General features: G+C 40.9%; 1 protein-coding gene across 2 annotated transcripts in view; it reads left to right on the forward strand.

The window, feature by feature from the left end:
- The first annotated feature begins 4,041 nt into the window (after positions 1–4,041).
- The window catches only part of PDPK1 (3-phosphoinositide dependent protein kinase 1), a 30,378-nt gene continuing 14,323 nt past the window's right edge, over positions 4,042–20,096 (forward strand). The window contains exons 1-3 of one of the 2 annotated variants that reach the window (XM_042864128.1): positions 11,049–12,458; positions 12,554–12,699; positions 17,917–18,186. In XM_042864128.1, the coding sequence (XP_042720062.1) occupies positions 17,974–18,186 (213 nt within the window). In that variant the 5' untranslated portion in view covers positions 11,049–12,458; positions 12,554–12,699; positions 17,917–17,973. Of the gene's footprint in view, positions 4,148–11,048; positions 12,459–12,553; positions 12,700–17,916; positions 18,187–20,096 lie in introns of those variants that run through there. The other variant, XM_042864127.1, reaches the window with a different exon arrangement.

The following is a 20,096-nucleotide window of genomic DNA, read 5'->3' on the forward strand; positions in this document are numbered from 1 at the left end:
TGCATTTTTCACAGCTTCTCCCAGAATTTCTGAACTGCTCCAAGTCCAATTTTTCCAGGAAAGTGTGATATACACCATGCCAGTGGGAGACAGAGAATTTTCATTTAGTATGGAGGCGTAACATGGGCTCTGGTCGAGCTTTTCATTTCCTGGGACTGCTGAGTGCATGCTATGACTATCACCAGCACCAGAACAAAGCCACCAGTCTTTTCCCCTTTCTTTCCTTAGTGTTGAGTTTTGGCAGAGGAAACAATGTCAGAAGGTATTTGGATGATGTTTGTACGCTACTAAGGAACTGAAAATATTTTATGACAAAGGATGTGTTTTATTTTGTAGATTTTTTTTCCTTACCTGCTAAGCTGAATAAAGTAAAAGATCTAACACTGTGATTATTCAGAAGTAAATAAAGAAATTAATTCAAAAACGGTTTTTCAGAAGTTGGTGTTTGAGAGCTTTGGAAATAGCTTTAAGGCCAAAAATAAAAATAACCCAACAACCCAAGTCATGAAAATACCGATTATACAAATCATTAGTAAAAGTTGACATGAAAACATCAGAGAAAAAGGAAAGAACTAAATACCATCCTTATTTTACAGACCAAATCAGAGCCAGTGCTGCTGTACCACCACCAAGAGAAAAAGAGATAAGAAGGATCCTGAGTAAAGACATGTTTTACAGCTAGTAAAGCCCAGGGGGACTTGCATGGTGAGCTATCCCATGATGCCTAACATGTGGCCATGAGTATAGTTCTGCTGGCTGTCCACCCAGTATATCTCTGGTTCACAGTGTCACCTCTGGTTCATTGGTGTTCACAGTGATGAGTGTCAGATACTGTATCTCCATCAGATGTTTTCCTATGTTGTTATCTGCGTACTCATTTCAGGAAAGAGAGATGAGAGATCAGATTGTACGTTTCTCAAGAGCATAGGTGTCTAAAAGAGCAGCAAACGAATCACAAGCATTAAGATGTGACCTGTCGTACTCAGGATAAATTCTCTTCACAGTATGGTTTCTGATACATTAAAGGACAATTAAACTGTCAAATACTGGAGTCTGATAGGTGAAACACACACACAAAAAAGTTGAAGCTGCAGGGCATAAGATAATTTATCTGCAAACTCTTACTGGAAAGAGCTGTGGAAGCAATCTTTTTCTCCTATGGCAGCCACTAGTCAATGGCCAAATAAAGCCATAAATCTTCCCCTGGTTAAGTAAGCAGATGGGATGAAAGTAATTCCAGAGACAAGAGAAACAGTTTGCTCCTTTTAGTCCTTTTGTTAAATCTGATCAGTGTGTTAAGAAGGAGGACAGAGAATGTTGGTTACACTCAGCACACCACAATCTTACAGTTTACCCAGAGCACTGTCAAGTCTAGACCCGCAGCTCTGTCATTTCATCTTCCCTGTATTGCTGTCCTCCTGTGAGTCATAAATCTTGTGCTACAGAAATCTTTAACATCACAGATCTTTCCAGACCACTATAGCCCCTCAAGTCACCAAGCACCCTTCAGCAGAAGGTATGGTCCTTCACAGAGTCACCCACATTTTCACTCATGCATACATTCTTCTAGCTAATAAAATCACCAAGAATTAAAAATAGTCATTTTAGTGGTAATTTAATCTAATCTACAGATCTGATCCTGGTAGAGGCACTGCTGCAATTCTGAAGAGAAAATCATTAATCAAGCATGGACATCTAAATGGTTTTAAAGTGAGAACTGCAATGTTTGATGTGGCACATATTCATGTAGTGGTGGTGGTAACTGGAAAAGAGGAGGTCTTCTTGTTATGCTAGAATGTGGATGCATGAAGCAGGAGAGGAGGGAAGGCTGCTTTTTTGTTTTTAACAACTTGCAAACCAGGGATCAAGTTGTAACATAAAACTGCAGACGTTATGTGAAGGGCTGCCTGCACTGGGGTTTGCTGGCTTGAACCACTTCATCCTGGGCCAGCCTTGCCTCTTGCTGCTCCCACTGCTCTTGACCAATGCCTTTTTAGCAGCACCCACTCCAATCTGCCATTGCCCTCTGCTGGAAGAGTCCTGTTTTCACAGACTTCCAAGGTGTCCAGTAAGATTTTACACTCATTTCTAAAATGTTTTTTCCTGGTCTACCCTAATCTACTAAGTGAGTCCTATAATTAGAATCATAGAATAGTTTGGTTGAAAGGGACTTTTAAAGATTATTTCCAACCTTCTCTGCCATGGGCTGGGCACATCTTCCACACGATTAAGTTGCTAGAACTGGAGTAGGCCTTTCCTAAGTTCCACCTAAAGTTAGAGGTCGTGTTGCAGGCAAAGGTGAGCAGCCGGCACTGCTGAGGACTACAACTGTACTTGTATATGATGCTGTAAAATTACAAAGATGTTTCCTGAGTGGGGCTGTTGAGCTCATATAGTCTTCCAGAGTACAAAGATATTTGTAACTTGGTTAGGCAAAAGCATAAGATCTTCACATCAAGGAAGGCTAGACATTGTATTTATTTAGTTATTTAGTAAATACAATGGTATCATGAAAATAAAAGAATTATAGAAACAGTGAATCATAGAATGTCTGGGGTTGGAAGAGATCTTACAGATCATCTAGTTCCAACCCCTGCTGTGGGCTGGTTGTCACCCACCAGCCCAGACAGCCCAGGCTCCCCCATGGCCTTGAGCGCCTCCAGGGATGGGGCATACAGTTTCTCTGGGCAGCAGTTCCAGTGCCTAACCACCCTCTGAGCACAAAATGTCCTCCTAATATCTAATCTAAATCAGCCTTCTTTCAGTTTAAAACCATTTCCCTTGTCCTATCACTGTCTGCCTCCGTAAAAAGTCATTATCTCCCCTCGTTATTAGTTCCCTTTAGGTACTGAGAGGCCACAATGAGATCTCTCCGGAGCCTTCTCTTCTCCAGGCTGAACACCCCCAGCTCCCTCAGCCTTGCTTTGTAGGACCAGACTTTTGGGCTTCATTAATATTGCAAAATGCTTTCTGAAGTAGTTTACCAGTGGGACGCTGCAGGATTGCTGCCTTGCCCAACCACCCCAGCCTTATTTGAAGTTAATTATACATCAACGTTGAAGATTCTGATGCAGCTCACCAAACAACGTGGCCCTTCCCTGCATGACCCTTTCGAGCATTTCCTTAAAATTCAATAATCTCCTGATGAATTAAAATTGCTCTTACAAGGCGTCATACCACCTTGTAAGCATACCTGAACAACAACCCCATATACCTTCAGCATTTGTGATGTGAGTCAGCGCTTCGGGCTGGATCCGGCCAACTCCTGTGAGCAAATACACTTTGTGTGCTTGAGAACACAGGTTGGGAAGCAAATCTGGGGACGTGTTTCCTACAAACTTACCTGAAAGAATAAATCCTCATTACTTATACCATACAACAGTTAAAGATATTGATGAGTACTTTCTGAGTGCATTTATGATGCGGGATAACAATTATTTAGTTCTGAGATCTCCAATGAAAGACTTCTAACAAAAACTTTATGTCGGATTCAGTGTATTAGACATAAGGAGCGCCAGACACTGGCCTTTTATTATTATTATTATTGAAAAGACTGATTTTTAAGAATGCCTACGGGAAATTTCATCTGTTACACGCTCGGGTCCGTGGCTGGCACAAGGACTTGACAGCCTCAGCGGAAGTTCACGGGATGAGGAACCAAGCGCTACCGGGACATCAGGCGGCACCGCACGGCGTGGCGTAGGAACCACCCGGCCTCCGAACGTCACCACACCGCTCCCACAGCGCCTCTACGTCAGAGAGAAAACCCGGATGTGAGCGCAAGACGGAAGTTGGAAAGGCCGCGCGCCCCACCGCCCTCATCCCAACCGGAAGCGAAGCCGGCAGCATTCCCACAACAGTTGCGCATGCTCACACTGAACGTGCGCTGAGGCTGATGGGAGGCGCTCCGTGCGGGCTTAAGCGTGAGTGGCAGGTAGAGAGACCTGTGAATTTGCGGGTTGGAAGGAAGTCCCGCCTACAGCGGTGGGGGGGGGGGCATTGTTGTGGGTTACGTCACGGACGGAGGATGCGAGAGCCCCATTGGCTCGGGCCGGGTGGCCGTGCGCTGGGCTCTTAAAGGGCGACTGGAGCGCGGGCCGCGCCGGCCGGCCGGGCGGAGCCCATGGCGAGCACCAGCAGCCACCTGGTGAGTGCGAGGCGCGGGGCCGGCGCGGAGGTCGGCTGAGGCTGCCGGCGGCTGCTGCGCCGCCGGGGAAGCAGTAGGCCCGAGCGCCGCGCCCGGCCCAGCCCGGCAGTGAGGGGGCGGGCCGCCCGCGTCTTGCATGCTGCCGGGCGGCGGGGTCGCGGAGGGGCTTTTGCGGGCGGCCCCGCCGCTCCCCGACCGCAAGGAGGGCCGCCGGTCGAGCGCCGCGCCGTGCGGGGCCGGCCTCGGTGCCGCCGCCGCTCCTCCTTCCAGTCCCGGAGGCGGGGCGGCGGTCGCGGTCTCTGCGGTCGCTCCGTTCTCCCCGGCGCTGCGATGGGGCTCTGAGAGCGCGAGGCGAGAGCGGCGATGGGCGCCCGAGTTCGGCCCGGCGTCGCGGGGAAGCGTAGCCGGGCCCGGGCTGCCCGTGGCCTCTCCGTTCCGGTTACGGGGCGATGGCGTGGCCCCGCCGGGCCGCCTCCTCCCCGCGCGGCCTCTGCCCCTGCTCCCGGCGAGCCGCCTGCATGCTCGGTAATGCGGTTCTTTAGCGGGAAAAGACGCGTCGGGGAGACTGAGGGTGGTCCTGGCACACCCCTTCGGGCAGTTGTTTACGTTCGGCTGGGAATGTAAAACTCGGAATTCCATTTTGTGAGCGCTGCTTAATGTGTGCAGTTGCAGCTGATAAAAAGAGGTTAAAAGTGGTAAATCTTACTTAGCATTGAAGATTATACGGCATAGTTAATGCAGAAATTCCCTTATGAAAACAGTAAAAAAAGTAGGACTTCTTTATGTGTTTTTGTTTGTTTGGTTGTTTTTTTTTTACAGCAGTAACGACCAGCATTCAATTATGTCAGTGGAACTAACTGACACCAATGCATCTCTTACATGTGTGCGGATATTGCTGTGCTTTCAAGTCAGGTGGTCTTTCAAGTGGGTTCACTCCCCAGCACTTCTGTGAGCTGACAAGCTCTGCTCTATAGCGATCTTTTTCATCTGAGATCAGTTGAGGAGGATCTGCACAAAGTCTGGCATAGCTGTGTTAATTCTCAAAGCCTCGTTTCATAGTGTGTTCTGCTCTTTGTGCTTAGGGATTTGTTTTTTTAAGGGTGTTGTGTTTAGTTGTAGGAACTGGCTGAAAATGAAAGTTGATATGTGGAACAGCCCTACAGGGGAGGCCATGGAATACTGCAGGAGGATTATGAAATAAACTTATGTTCTGTTATGAAAATAATTAGTTTTGCACTTCTGCCATTTGATATAGCTCCATGTGGCTGTTTATTGCTATTAGAGAAGAGTTATATTTGCATGAACTGGCTTAAACAGGGAGCACACTTCCCTTTGTGCTCCTGTCCTTGCTCATTGCTCTTCTGTTTGTTTTTTTTTTCCCCTCCAGATGTTTCTGTTCCTTTTCTGTGAACAATTCATATCCCTGTAAGAAATGAATGCTAAGAAAGAATGAATGAAAAACAAAATTGACAACTGCTTTTTGTTTTAAAAAAAAAAAAAAAAATATATATATATATATATATATTCAGAGTAACTTAATTTCACTTCCTTTTCTTCTACCTTGTAACGTTTCTCTGCTCAGGTGAGTGCACTGACTGGCATTTGCAGTCAGAGGTGCTTCGATTCAGCCAAGCTTTCTGTAGTTCAGATGATATCAAATGTGGGAAATGCAGTATTTCCGAAACTTTTAGCAGGACACAGTAAATACACTCTGTGTGATGAAATCATTGAGTTCTGTGATCATTTTACAAGAACTGCAAAGGATGGGGGGTGGGGAGATAGAGCACAGCTTTGAAAGAAATATTGCAGCATTCCTGTGTTAGCTGTTGTATTCGCATACATGGAGGCAATTACCTATAATGTTCTTTTTTTGAAGCTGTGGTACCAAAGAGAGAATTGTGTTTTTAACCAGGAAGCAATTTTAGTGCTGCTTTAGTTGAAGGTGTCAGTGTGGTCATAGTTATGTACTGTTCATGCCATTATAAGCATCTTGAGACTTCTTTATAAATGAATTTTCTTCCTCTTGAAATGAAAGTCTGGAAGAATTTATGGCTTTAATTTCAAGAGTGTCTTCAATGGAAGGCCTAGCAATCATTACAGTGCAAGTTCCATTCCTCCAATGAATCTGTCCTGATAAAACCTGTACTTGTAGTCACAGATGTGTGAACAAAACTGTTAACGTGTTGTTTTTGTCTCCTCATAGGACTAATGTGAGCTATATTTCTCAAAGAACTGGTTTCTTAATCAAGTTCTGCATCTTCACAAGGAATTGGACTAGACTATAGTAAGACTTCTGTTTTTAATTATTTGTAGTTAAAAAACTCAGAAGTTTGAAGGCTTTTTTTCCTATAGCCTATCTACTTAATATGATTTTCTCCTGGGTTTTCAGCATAGGTCTGTAACTATTCTTTATCACTCATGCATAGAGTTTTCACTAGGGTAAGTTTTCTGTGAATCTTTTACCAAAGCAGGTTGCAGGAGTAGAAAATAATAAAAGAAATAGATGTTGAGAATTACAGACAGTGCTCAAAGATGATAAATAGGTTATGCTAAAGAGGAGTGACTGTGTAGGTATTACTGTTTCCTTATATAGGAAGTGTTGGTAGCTGTTGGGAAGGAGACAGTTCAGAGATAATCTGTAGGTAATAGCAATGATCAACTAAATCCAGTGTGTGGATAGGTTTGGTTTAGTTCATTTTTTGTTAAACCAAACATTCTTTGGGAAATTTGGTCTGTCTTAGAATGCTAGAAGCAGTGTCTGTTTCATAAAGCTGTTGTAATTGTGCAAGTAGGTTGTGCTGAACCTTCTGAAACGCTGCAGCCTTGGGCTCATCACACTACTGTAAAGCTGATCAGCTGAAAGTAAGCATTGAAGGAGCTCTTGGGAAGGGATGCTGATTGCTGAAGTACAGGCAGGAGTTCTGCCACACAGAACCAGTGCAGTCACTGTTTTAGGCTGAGAAAACTAATGAATTTTCAAAGTAATAGAAATAGATTTCATTGATGAAGATGTAAAATAATTCTGAAATCCGTTTTCTGTCACTGAACTTGCATCTTACCTATTTTTCTTTTAGAAAAGCTGCTTGAATTGCTGTAAAGCTAGCATGTTTATGGCCTCAGATAAAGTCAGAGTCAGAAGTTACTTTTCAATATGGGAAGAACAAAACACTGTTCAGAAAACAGTTTAGAAGATAAAATCCTCCCCTGCGTTCCTCATAGTGGAGCTTTCTAAAGAATTTGTACGAAACCAAGGAATTGCTGTCTGTGATATTTCTGGGAAAAGGAAAAAATGTTGCCAGGTTAAATCATGTATATGCAGTTGAAAAAAAAATGTGTGGGCAGGGGGCACTGAATTCCTTCCCATCCTTCCCTTTTTGACACCTTATTTGCAGGTCAGCCTGTGGAAAGTTGCCAAGGTCTGGGAAAGAACTGATCACAGCATGCACGAAGCGCTGAGGTTGAGGCTGCTTTTTCTGTGTTTTAAAAAGAAAAAATATATAAATGCTTCACTTGGCAAATATTCTGTATTCCCTTATAGCAGCAGATTGCAAGGATTAACTTGCTTAGCACATTCTTCTGAAAAGAAAGTATTAAATTTGATACTCAGTTCTTTAGCAGTTGTGGGAATTCATCGTAGTTCTCGATTGCACTGTCCAGCCTTTGTGCATTCTGTCCACATATTGCCACTTCCCTAGGGCTACTCCTCTACTCTGCATTCATGACTGCTGTCTCTCCCTCCTAAATCCTAGCCCTGCTATCAAGGAACCTTTTACAGGAAGCTCTTTTGTGTTTATTAGCAAGCCTTATCCATGGTGCACAGCACCCCTTATTGGGGTGCTTTGTCAGCTCGTGCAGAATGTGATCTAGATTTCTTGCTGTTACAGATGGCTTCTTGTGAGCTGGGCTGGATCAGTTTGCATGAAATGAATTCTTGGTGGCTTGTTTACTCTTATAGCTGTTTGGGCCACAGGCTGACTTCAGGTTCTTAGAGATTTTTGTGGTTTCCTGTTTCTGATCTGTTTTGAGGCTTGGGGGTGCAGAGAGGGGTTTGGGTGGATGGTCTTCAATAGTCTTTGCCCCTTAATAAATAGATGATAAATAGATGATATGCAGATTCTGACAAATCCTTTCATTACCTTTAATCCTTACCTGAACTTGGAATTGGAATCTTGTAAATTAGTGGCAGAAAATAGCACAGTATTTGTAAGGTCGTTATATTTAGGAAAAGGCATTTGCATGAACTGTAATGTTTGGGACATGTGTACGTGATAAACTCATTGCTGTGGAGACAATCTTGTAGATAATACACCATTATTCTCCAAATGAAAAATCAAACCAGTCCGACAGTATGGAAGCATTCCTTGTGCTTCCAGGTTCTAGTCTATCGACTGTACTTCTGATGCTATGTGAATGCAATTTCCTCTCTATTCACTTATGGATAAACTGTGATGTCGATCTGCTACAGAAAGCAAAGGTGTGCTGGTAGGTGGTCAGATGAAATATGAAGGAGGCAAAGTGTCAGAGCTGAGCTTTGTTTATGTTTTGGGATGGCTTTCCTATGAACACTAAGGTATGCCTCCCAGACTTAAAGATGCTTCTTTGTATACCGTGAACTTCCTGAGGATGTGCATCCAGAAAACCAAAGAAAAAAAATCAATTAATTTGATTCTTCACAATTACTCTTGATTCATACATGGATATACGACTCCCGAGGATATCTTCAAGCACGAGGCAAAAACCTGCTGTAGAAGTGATGGTTGTGTTGTTTTAAGCAATCTAATTGTGTCTTAAAATAATACAAGGCCTGTAAAATGTTGCTCCTCTCATTCTCACAGGTTATTGCAATGTAGCATTATGTGGGATTTAACTAGGGCTTATATACATTTGTTCTTGAAATAGTTACTGTATCTTTGGGATAACAGGTACTCTCAAGGCTGCCTGTACATTATTGTATTTTTTTTCTTTGAGGCTGTTAATACATCATGCAGGCTACATTGTGTGAATTCCTTTTCTTGGTTTTGTTCCTGCTGTTGCAGAGGTCAGGCCAGTTTAGGTAGAGCAGCTCTTTGCAGAGTTACCTATTCTGAGCTTGCCACTTCACTAACGCTTACCATCTTTAATCTTGAAATGCATTATCAGTTTTTAAAGTTGTTACTCTTTTCTTTAAAACAGTGCTGCTTTGTTACTGCATCCTGTTAGAATTTTCTTTGTTTTGGAGGGGAGGGGAATGGTTCTGTACAGTGCTTCAGGACATGCACACCTTCTGCTTTAGAGAGGTCTCAAGCGACGCTGCATGAAGATGAGCGTACCTGTGTGTTGGTAGGTCAGAGACTTGTTTAATCAGGTGGTTGGCATAACAGCTCAAATGACGAAAAAGAAACAAAAAACAACCCACACTTTATATTACATTGCTTTTGAGAAGTTGCATGTTGCATGGTTATTCATAAAAAAACAATGTCTTAAGCAATGGATGAACTCAGAACTTCTGAGATCAAAAAATTTCCCCTCAGATAGGATTACTTGTATTCAGATCCTTTTTCAAAACTAAGCTGTAGGAAGATTCCTGTTGTAATTGAAATGGAAACTTTCAGACTGTTCTTTCAAATGTATTTATCAGTAGCCATTTATGAGCATTCAGAACAAACTTGATCAAAATATATAGGTTTTGACAGATTGGTTGGCTTTAGACAAATAATTTTGCTGACTGCTAGTCTGTTTCGTCAAGGCAGATGGAGCTGATGGACAATTCTTGGGGCTATAAGCTGGATATTGAATTTTCTGTTAATATTTACATGCTGTTTGAACAATTGCTGATGTATCTCTGTAGAGCATAACACCAAACACTAATCTTCTATAATAATGGTATGTGTTTAATGCTTTTTTTATTACTACAAGTAATTAATACTTGGCGTTGGGATTGTTCACTGCGTTTTGAAGTGATTGTCTTACATATTTCTCAAAGTGCTTTTCTGTAGGAAAAAAATCCTGTTGTCCAGGCAAAGTATCTTTGGCATCTTTGTAACCTAGCACAGTTTCTTAAAAGCCTAACAAATTCGGCACTTACTTAAAAAATGGATTTGTGTAGTACCTAAAAGCAGATGATACTGTTTTTGTTTTGAAATAAAAGTTTGGTATCCCTTCCTTATCAGATTTTTGATGAGGTGTTTTAACTTCACACTTTGAGCTCTTTTCTATTTAATAAATTATTAAAGTCATTGAAGACAGTGTTTGCCAACCATGGTACACCAGTCCATGGCTAGTTTTCTCTAAATGTATTCCACTCTTTTTCAGTAAATAAATGTTGAATGTGGTTCTTTAAAGCCTTTGACATTTTTCCCTAGATTTCACAATGTGGAAGCGTGCTTCTAGGTTTGTTTTCCAAACTGCCCCCCTCCAATGGTATTCCTTCCTGATTGGGGAGATAAGTAATCTTTTATCAAGCTGAGTGTTCAGCTTGCATGTTTTCATATGTCCCCAAATTTCTGTGATGTTTTACTTTTATAATATGGCCACAAGTGTCGTATTTCTGTGGATGAGCAATTTACTGGTTGTGTAGAATACTCAGAACTATTGCCATATCTTGGCTTGATCTGAGTTCTCTGAGACCCATTTTGTGTTTGATTTTTGTGTCATGAGATTTTATCTGACAGTGCCTACTTATTTTTTAAGGCATGTGAATGCTTCTGCTTTTCTTTAGGCAAGTATTTTAATTCCTTGAAATAAATGTTTTAAAATTATTTAAATTGATTGACAAACATCTAAGCATGTATAAGTGAAAGCTATTGTAATACAATTTCATAAATTGTTCAGTTATTGTTTCTCCTATCTACACACTTTTTTAAAGTAGATTAATAGAGTACACTGTTGGTCACTTGTCAGAAAGTATGATTGGTCCATTGGTCCATCTTGACAGAAGTTTGGAGACTAAATAGGCTTTAGGATATCAGTATGGCTTCACCAAGGGCAAGTCATGCTTGACAAACTTAGAGGCCTTTAATGATTGAGGTACAGCGTCAACAGATGAAGGAAGAACACCTGGACTTGTGCAAAGTGTTTGACACTGCCCTGCATGACAACCTGGTCACCATATGGGAGAAAAATGGATTTGTTGGAATGGCTGCTCGCTGGATAAGGAATTGGCTGGATGGCCTCGCTCAGAGTTGCAGTCAATGGCTCAGTGTCTGAGCGGGACCAATGATGAGTGGCATTCCTCAAGGATTGGCGCTGGGACTGGTGTTATTTAATGTCTTTGTAGGCGATGTGAACAGTGGGATTGAGTGCATCCTCAGCAAGTTTGCAGATGGCATTGAGCTGAGTGGTGCAGTTGACATGCTGGAGCGAAGGGATGCTATTCAGAGAGGCCTGGACAGGCCTGAGAGATGAGCTCGTGCCAGTGTTATGAAGTTCAACAAGACCAAGTGCAAGAGCAATTCCAAGCACAGATACAGGTTGGGCAGAAAATGACTTGAAAGCAGCCCTGAGGAGGAGGATGTGAGCCAGTGATGTGTGCTTACAGCCCAGAAGGCCAACCGTATCTTGGGTTGCATTATGAGAAGTGTGGCCATCAGGTCGAAGGGGGTGATTTTCCTCCCTTACTCTGCAGCAGTAGTGTCCAGTTCTGGAGCCCCCAACACAAGCAGGTGGTTGAACTGTTGGAGTGGCCACGACGATGATCAAAGGGCTGGAGCACCTCCCCTATGAGGAGATGCTGAGAGAGCTGGGATTTTTCAGCCTGGAGAAGAGAAGGCTGCAGCGGGAGCTTTTAGTGGCCTACAAGGAAGATGAGGAACTTTTATAAGGGCATGTAGCAAAAGAAGAAGGATTTTAAACTGGAAGAGGGTAGATTTAGACTAGATATCAGGAAGAAATTATTTACTGTGAGGGTGGTGAGATACTGGATCGGGTTACCCAGCAAGGTTGTGGGTGCCCCCTCCACAGAAGTGTTCAGGGCTGGGCTGTGAGCAACCTGGTGTAGAGGGAGGTGTCCCTGCCTAGAGCAGGGGCTTGGAACTTAATGATCTTAAAGGTCCCTTCGAACCCAAAGCATTCTGCGATACGGTGTTTTGGTAGAACAATTGATGTTCACTGTAGTTTGAGAGCACACAGTCTGTTATTGTTCTGGGTTGCCTTCGTTCCTGGCAGTCACTCTGGTGTAGCAGCATAGAGAGGATACAAAAGGAACGCTGATGTTGAAGATTTAACTTATTGATATGGACCACGTGATAATCACTATGCCCTCTGCAAGCTGTTCCTGGAAGGAATTGGAGTATAATAAACAGTGCTACCTGTTCTGTGTCCTCTGCACTAAAAGGTAAGACTTGTTACTCTGATTCAGTGTTTCTTTGTATCTTAAGTCGTTTTTCTTGTTGCTGAGCTACCATGTTTTTGCCTGAATTCTCATTTTAGGAATTCTGAGGAACAATTTGAGGATGTACCTTCAGAGCCACCCAAGTATCTGACCTGATGGAATATGCTGGACCCTCTGGGGTGTGTTGCACACTAGCCTTTGCAGTGGAGGCTGTCACAAATAGGTATTGGAAAACCTGGAGAAGGTAAATATTTTCTTTTTGGGACGAGGGGGGAAGTGCCAGTGGGAAAGTAGTGTATAATGCCTGTTAATTGCCCTTTCTTGCTCTGTTTTTCAGATACAAGATCTGTGTTGCATTCAGTTGCTACATCTTGTCAACCCTTTGAAATATCAATGTGCCATGAAAAGAAATATAACTGCCTAGCTGTTCATGTTTTTTCACTTTGTATTTTACAAATAAACCCATAGAATAATCTGGATTTTGAATGGTTAATTTCTAAGCAATATGAAATAAGCTTCAATTTAAGAATTATATTCTTGTATGACAACTTCAAAATAATTTATAGGCATTTCGAGCCAAACCTGTGTAGCATACTCTGTATTTAGCAGAATCACAGCATTGATAAATAAGTGGTCTTATCTGTAAAACTCCAAACCATCTGTCTGATGAAAGCAATCACTTTCAATGTGAAATAAAAACTTTATCTGTGCAATTAAGGGATAAATAGATGGGCTCCCTGTTTTTATTTGAAGATGACTGTTTTAATTTGGACTTTGAATCTTGGATTCATAGATCTTTGTGTTAAGGAGCTATGTTTGGTAGAGATGTAAGGGCTGTGAATCGAAGAGGTGCCATGACACTTGTGGAGGAAATCTTACACTGCGTAATATAGGTTTTAAAAGCCTCTCGGGCTTCATTTGCAAGTGAAAAGATGTAATTCATAGCCATCCTAGATTGCTGCTGTGTTGCTTTCTGAATCAGGTAATTTATGAGGCAGACTTTCCTGATGTAGAGCATATGTGTTTGTACTGGCTTCTCTGTCCAGTAGTCTCTGAACTTAGCATGGTTGGACTTAATACTTGTGACACTGGCTGCTCAATAATTACATGCAGTATGACTTCTGTTGAGTTGCAGGTGATCCTAATTTTTGTAGTCCTGTGCTCTCTGAAGCCACAAGGCTAAGACAGTTGGTCTCTTTATTAAACAGAAATTACAGGAGCTCAGTCTAGTCCGGTAATTAATATTGCTCCAGGTATTCAGTCTCTTGATTATTTTTTTTCTCCTGAAAGTGGTTGGTTTTGGTTTGTCCTTAATGTTTATGTAATATTAGTGGCAAGAAGACTTTGCTTCTCCTAGTTGGTTTCTGAGTTCTTTATATTCAGATATTAGACTTTTTTGTCTGTCTCTCCTTGTTATTTATTAGTTATATCGTATTTTGACTTGTAGTGATGTTTTTAGTGGAGGCAAAAGCAATATCTTAACTGTTTTCTGATTTACCAAAAGCTGTGGATTGCTGTAAGTGATGTACCTTTTTGCTGAATGTCTTGTTTGTTCCCACCCAACTCCTCTTCCCCCCTTTTCCCCCCAGTCTTTATTTCTATATGGCTATTCTTTCTCTTTAAACTTTTGGGCTTTGAGAATCAATGTCCATAATTAACTAGCTTCTGCTTAGGATATACCCTGTACTTCTTCTCCTGAACAGTACTTTGTATTTCACGTGTTATATATATATATAAAAGTCAAGTATCTGCATTTAGCAGACTGATATGATTTATGATGAGCATTCATAGGAAGGTTGTGCCTATGGGTCTTAGTCTCATCAGCATTGTTTATAATTGAAACAAATGTACCACTTGAGGTGAGGAGCTCATTTCATTGTGTAATACTTTCCGGTAGCAAGATCTGTTTCAAAAAAAAAAAAAGTTCTTTAGGTAAGTAGATAAAAAAGCTTTTGTGATCCATGAAGGTGTTTGAGACCAGGTTGAATGGGACTTCAGGCAGCCTTATCCTCGTGTGTTCCAACCTTATTTATGTTAGAGGAAGCTGAATCTTTGAAGTCCTTTCAACCCAAGCTGTTCTGTGATTACTGCTGCCATGTGAATTAGTGCAGCTACAGATTGAGAACAGTCAGCAGTTTTATGTATCAGAAAAGTTATAGGTTAAGATCTTATTCATGGTCTTTCTCTGTAAGAGGAACAAGATTTATTTACTTTCACAAGTGGTGTTTCAATGATAACAAAGATATTGCCTGTCTTTGGTATTGGCATCATGTCACTTAGGACAGGAGTGTCAAGTACTGGTAGCTCCAGAAGGCCCAGTCTGTACGAGTATTTTTTTACTGCTGTTGGTGTTGACGCAACTGTATCAGCAAAGTGGTGCTGCAGAACTTGCAGTGGGAAAAAGCTAGGTGAGATTGTTGTCATGGCTGTACCTGCTTTAGAGCAGCAGGCTATTTCATGCTTACTTTGTATGTAGATGTATTGTGAGTTGCAGTGCAAATGCTGTTGTCAAAATGCTGAGTTGCAAAAGGAATTCCAAAATGTTGAAGTCTTTTTAGTTGGCTGGGAGCTTTGTGTGTAGCTGAGTTTTCATAGGGAGGAGAATGGGGGAGGAGTGAAAGTACAAAAGTGAAAACACAGTGATAGCTGATGGGCTTCCTGCACTGATTCAAGTTTTCTTCTCTAGTAGTTCTACTGTGTATGGCTGGAGTGGAAAAGAACAGTAAATACGCTTGTTTCAAATGAATAAAACTAACTGTGTTACTAGTCAGTAAAGATTTAACAATCTGAAATTCCAAGGTTAATCTTGACTTTCCTTAGAGAAAGTCAAACAGCTAACTGATGCTATAGTCTGGCTGGAAATAACCTTCTCTTCTTAAAACATCCAATGTTCCTGTCTGTCTTCTTCACTCAGGACTTTTCTATACATGACATTCATTGTAACTTGTTTTCAGATAATCTTGTAAGTAAATAAACTGTATCCAATGCCTATTTTTTCCTCTCAGTTTTCTCCATGTTCTTCAGTGCTTTTTGTTGTTTGTGGGTTTTTCTTCCTCCTTCAGAATGATGTTGGCAGCTGTAGATCTCCCAGTGCTGCTTCTTTACCTCTGTACTGTTTGTTGCTTTAGGATAGCCTGAGCTGACCAGAGTCAGTTCATTTAAATCCTAATACTAGAATCTGTTATATACATGTGTTTTTTTACTGTATTTCAATTAAAGAGCCATTTATTGTATCTGCATCGTGTCAGTTGTTGAGCAGTCATCTTTGTGCTCGGCAATCGCTGCAGTTTTTATAAAGAAGAGTGCAGTCTAGTTTTAATTCCAGCTGCTGTGAATCTTTATGCAGGGGTGCCCTTAGAGCAGAAGGAAATGTGATTCAATTGGGCTGTAAGGAAGTTAGAGAAATAACTTGTGACCATTGATTCTTGGATAATATGGGGAAAGTGCAGCTAAAATATCAATATAGAAGGCATAAAAGAAATAGTGTACTACCACACCTGTACTTTAATGTGTTTGTGTTGTTTGCAATAAAACAAAATAATAAAACATCAATAGATTTCCTGTTCTTCAAATATGAGAATGCTGTGTAATTAATTCTGAGGAAGGTCATACACTGTTCTCTGATGGAGTTGGTGAACTTTTCACAACAATAAAGGTGCTCCCATCAGTCTCCAAGTCTTCATGCAAATTTAACATCCTTGTGTCCTCACAGAAGCTTTATGGAGTGTACCAACAGGCTTCTTACCAGACTGTTAGGTCATAAAGCTCAAACAAGTTCTAAGAAACTGCTGTCTGATCCTGATTTGCCCTGTCATCTTAGTTAGAAATATCCCAAAGAAATATCCCAGTCCTTAGAAATATCCCAAAGAAGGAGTAGAGACTGTGGTTCAAGTAGGTTGTGTGCATTTTGGAAAGAAAATGCTTCTTGGAAGTTAGTGTTTATGGTAGTTGTTCAATAATAGTTACCTTTCAAATGACAGTAGTTTATATTTAGATAAGTTATTGAGCATGAGCAAAACAGAATTGTAGTTCTCTATGTTTGACTTTGTTACCGTAGTCTGACTTTAGATGCCTAATATGTTCATGTATGTATGGAATGCCACTAAATGAATAAATTAAATGTACTTCTGCATAGAACAGTAAATAATAGTTAATTTTGGAGCAGGTGCCTTCAGCCTAAAGCAGTGATTGGATGCAAGTCCAGTCCCCTTCTCAAGTGGGTTCTGCTAGAACTAACTGACTCAAATTGAAATTTATGAGACTTTGTTCTTGTTTTGGCAAGATGAGAAAGGTCCCGGATTAGGTCAGATTGGTACAGTACAGCTGTTCTGAGGTTAGGAGATCTTCATCAAGTCACTGTTTTGTTCTGCTGGCGGTATGTTTGAATGCTGAGAGTGAGAATCCATGTTGAGCTGCAGCATTAATATTCTTAAATATTCCCTCTGCTTTGTATTTCAGTATTTTTTGCCAGAGGAGCTTGAGCAGAACTCTCGTTATCTGTGTTTCTGGCCAATTTCATATAAAACACTTGAAGCAAATGTTTGACAGACAAATGGAGGTGTATTAGCAATGGGAAGGGAAACCAGCTTGACTAGTTTGCTTGGTCTTACTGCAAAAAGCTGATGAAAGTGTACCAAATAATGATTTTCTTTGTATGTTACAAGGATTGGTATTTGGAATGTCTGTTTTCATATTTGCTGTTTTCAGGGCTGCATCTGTTTGTATGTCTGAGAATGGGGGAGTCTGTATGAGATAAAATACTGTAATCTCCTTTGTTTTAAAGGGTCAGAACAGAGGTTGTTGGGTTTTTTTAATGAAAACGTGTTTCTGATAATTAGAATCCTCCATCTGATCTGCCTTTTGCGTGCATCTTATGTTTTCCCTCTCCCTCCTGACCCTCCCCTCACTTAATGAAAGATAATACTTGTAGAAGAAGTGAGATTCCAATTAAAAACCTCTGTGATACATGTAAAATGCATCCTTTGCCTATTAAAGTTCTCATGGTTTACTTTTTCATTTATGATTCATTGTAGCATTTATCTATAAATGAATGTTACTGGTGAATATAAGTGTTAATTAACTCTTAACTACTTTTATAAGTTTTAGGGAAACTACCACTTCTTAAGATGAACTGGTGGCTCCATAACCAATCATAAATAAACTTTAAAAATGATGTTGTTCTTAGGGAAATGTACCTGACAATTTGACACTTTGTGGAGGGGTTTTTTTGAGTCTCAAATATCTGCCTTGAATTAAAACTTTGAGACTTACAGCTAAGTGTACGTTTGTAGTGTGACCTAAGCAGTGTCTATTTTGGAAATGGCAGCTTTTATTTTGTTAAATATATGAATACTTACATTCATCTTCATGATAGTCCTTTCAAACAGGAAGGAACGCAGAGTGCAGATGCATGAGATAATAATTTGAAGGTGTGGGTTAATAGTTTCATTTCTCTTTTCAGTATGATGCTGTTCCAATCCAGTCTAGTGTGGTGTTATGTTCCTGTCCATCCCCATCAATGGTGAGGAACCAAGCAGATTCCAGCACTCCATCTGTCATTTCCACCTGTGGCAGCAGGCACGGATCTAACATGGAGGGCACCGCAGCTGAATCAAGATCTAGTTCAAACTCCTTGCCACAACATACAGGACAGCAGCCTCCACAGCCTCGAAAGAAACGACCTGATGACTTTAAGTTTGGGAAAATTCTGGGTGAAGGATCTTTTTCAACGGTAATTTTACTTTTTATAACAGGTGTTTTGTGTTAGTCTGCCAGGTATCTTAGATAAACTTCAACATTCTGTGCCCAGATGATTACTAATTTGTAAGTCTAGAGATATCCTGCTCACTTACTCTTCAAGTTATAGGAGCACTGATTTTTTTCGAGTCTTTTTTTCAATTGATCAGAAGTTGTGTATTCTGATGACTTGATGCTTAGATTTTTGGGAGGCAATGCTTTCTAATGTAAGCTTTAGACAGCTTAACATCTTATGTTAAAGTGGTATGACCAAGAATTTGAAATTGGGCTAAGAGCCTTTCATGGGGAGAACTTCTACCCGACATCCTGTTTGTGACGAAAGCCAAGGCCAGATGCTTAGGAAAGAATGTAAGAGCAATATTTCTTTGGTATTTTTACTCAGCCTTTAGTGTCACGGCCCTTAAGGACTTCAGGAGCCATAGTTATTATCCTCGTATTCAGCAGGCTTAAATAGATTGACTTTAACCTACTTTTGGGATCCATGGCATTGCACAAGAATGAATTGCTTAAGTAATTGTCTTAAAGAACTCATAAAGCAATTAATACTTCATTTGATGCTTTTGTAGTTGCCCCATTTAAAGCCAGTGAGTAATATTCTTTATCTTTTTCATATCAGCCATTTGTGTATACCTTTTGTTTTGTGTCTCTTTGGGGTGGTTGCATGGGAGTGTTTTCATTTTTTGTTTTTCTTATACAGTGTGCTGGTATTTAGGAAGAAGGCCTCTGGTAGTCATCAAGGGTAATTTGCACTTTACTGCATAGTTTGGAATCCACAGGTTTCCCTAAAGAATATATCAGAGTTATTCCCTCTTGGACATGCTGGAACATGCTTGTTCAGTCAGCTTTAGTGAGACATTTTTATCTGTGTTTTGTTCCCTGCATCTTAGCACCATGTTCCCAGTAGAACAGAGAAAGTTGCATGGCTTAATCCAGGCTCTGACTCTGTATGTAGTGTTACTGGTTTTAATTTTACAGGCGGAATTTTGCTTACCATAAACATTGGTGCCTTAGGTAGGGCTGGTGGAAGTGTGCAGCTGAAACCAGTTCTTAAATGTGGACTTGATCTCTGGCATTTGTCTCGAGCATTTGTCAAGCTTAAGGTTGGGCATGGTCGTTAAGTCTGACAATTATGTTGGCAGTAGCTGCTTTTTGATAACCTGTGGGGGCTTTCTTCATCTTACTTTCCTCCAGTTTGAAAGTTTTAACTGTATCTTTTTTTTCCCTTGCTGTTGTCTGAGTTTTCCACTTACATGATTTTATAATCTGTGAATTTTTTGAATAGTTGCTGAAAGTGTTTTTGTTTATTTTAGCTATTTGGTCTAATTCCATTTTATGGAATTTACATTCATTGTTAATATTACTACTTATAAGAGTGGATAAGGCCCCTGATAACACAAACATGACTTTAATATGCACCACTGTGGGATTTCTTCCTTGTTATTGTGTTTTTATGGAAAATTAGATGGGAGAAAGTGAGGATATGATGTTTGCTCAGATTTGTTCAATGAGGGAGGGACCTAAAGATATCCATGAATTCATGCTAGGAGGAAAGTACTAAATCCAGTGTACAAAGCTGCTTGGTATGGAGGTGGGCAATACATCTGAAATGCTATGGTTTAAAAAAAAAAGATACAGTACAGGGCTGGAAGAGAAATTACTCTTTGGAGTCTGTATAACTTCAGCTTTGAGAATTCTTAGCCAAGAAGTATCTTCAACTGTGTGCATAAGTTTGCAGACAATACCAAGTTAGACAGGACCATTGATTATCTTCAGGATGGGGAGGCTGTGCAGAGGAATCGAGATGGCCTGTTGGTGAGCCAAGTCCACTCACATGACATCCAGTGGTTGTAGGTGCTGGGTTCTGCATCCCATGCAGTGTGTAGG

Source organism: Lagopus leucura, unplaced genomic scaffold (genome assembly GCF_019238085.1).
Source record: "Lagopus leucura isolate 7727_CA_CO unplaced genomic scaffold, USGS_WTPT01 Super-Scaffold_760, whole genome shotgun sequence".
In the NCBI taxonomy this organism is placed as follows: domain Eukaryota; kingdom Metazoa; phylum Chordata; class Aves; order Galliformes; family Phasianidae; genus Lagopus; species Lagopus leucura.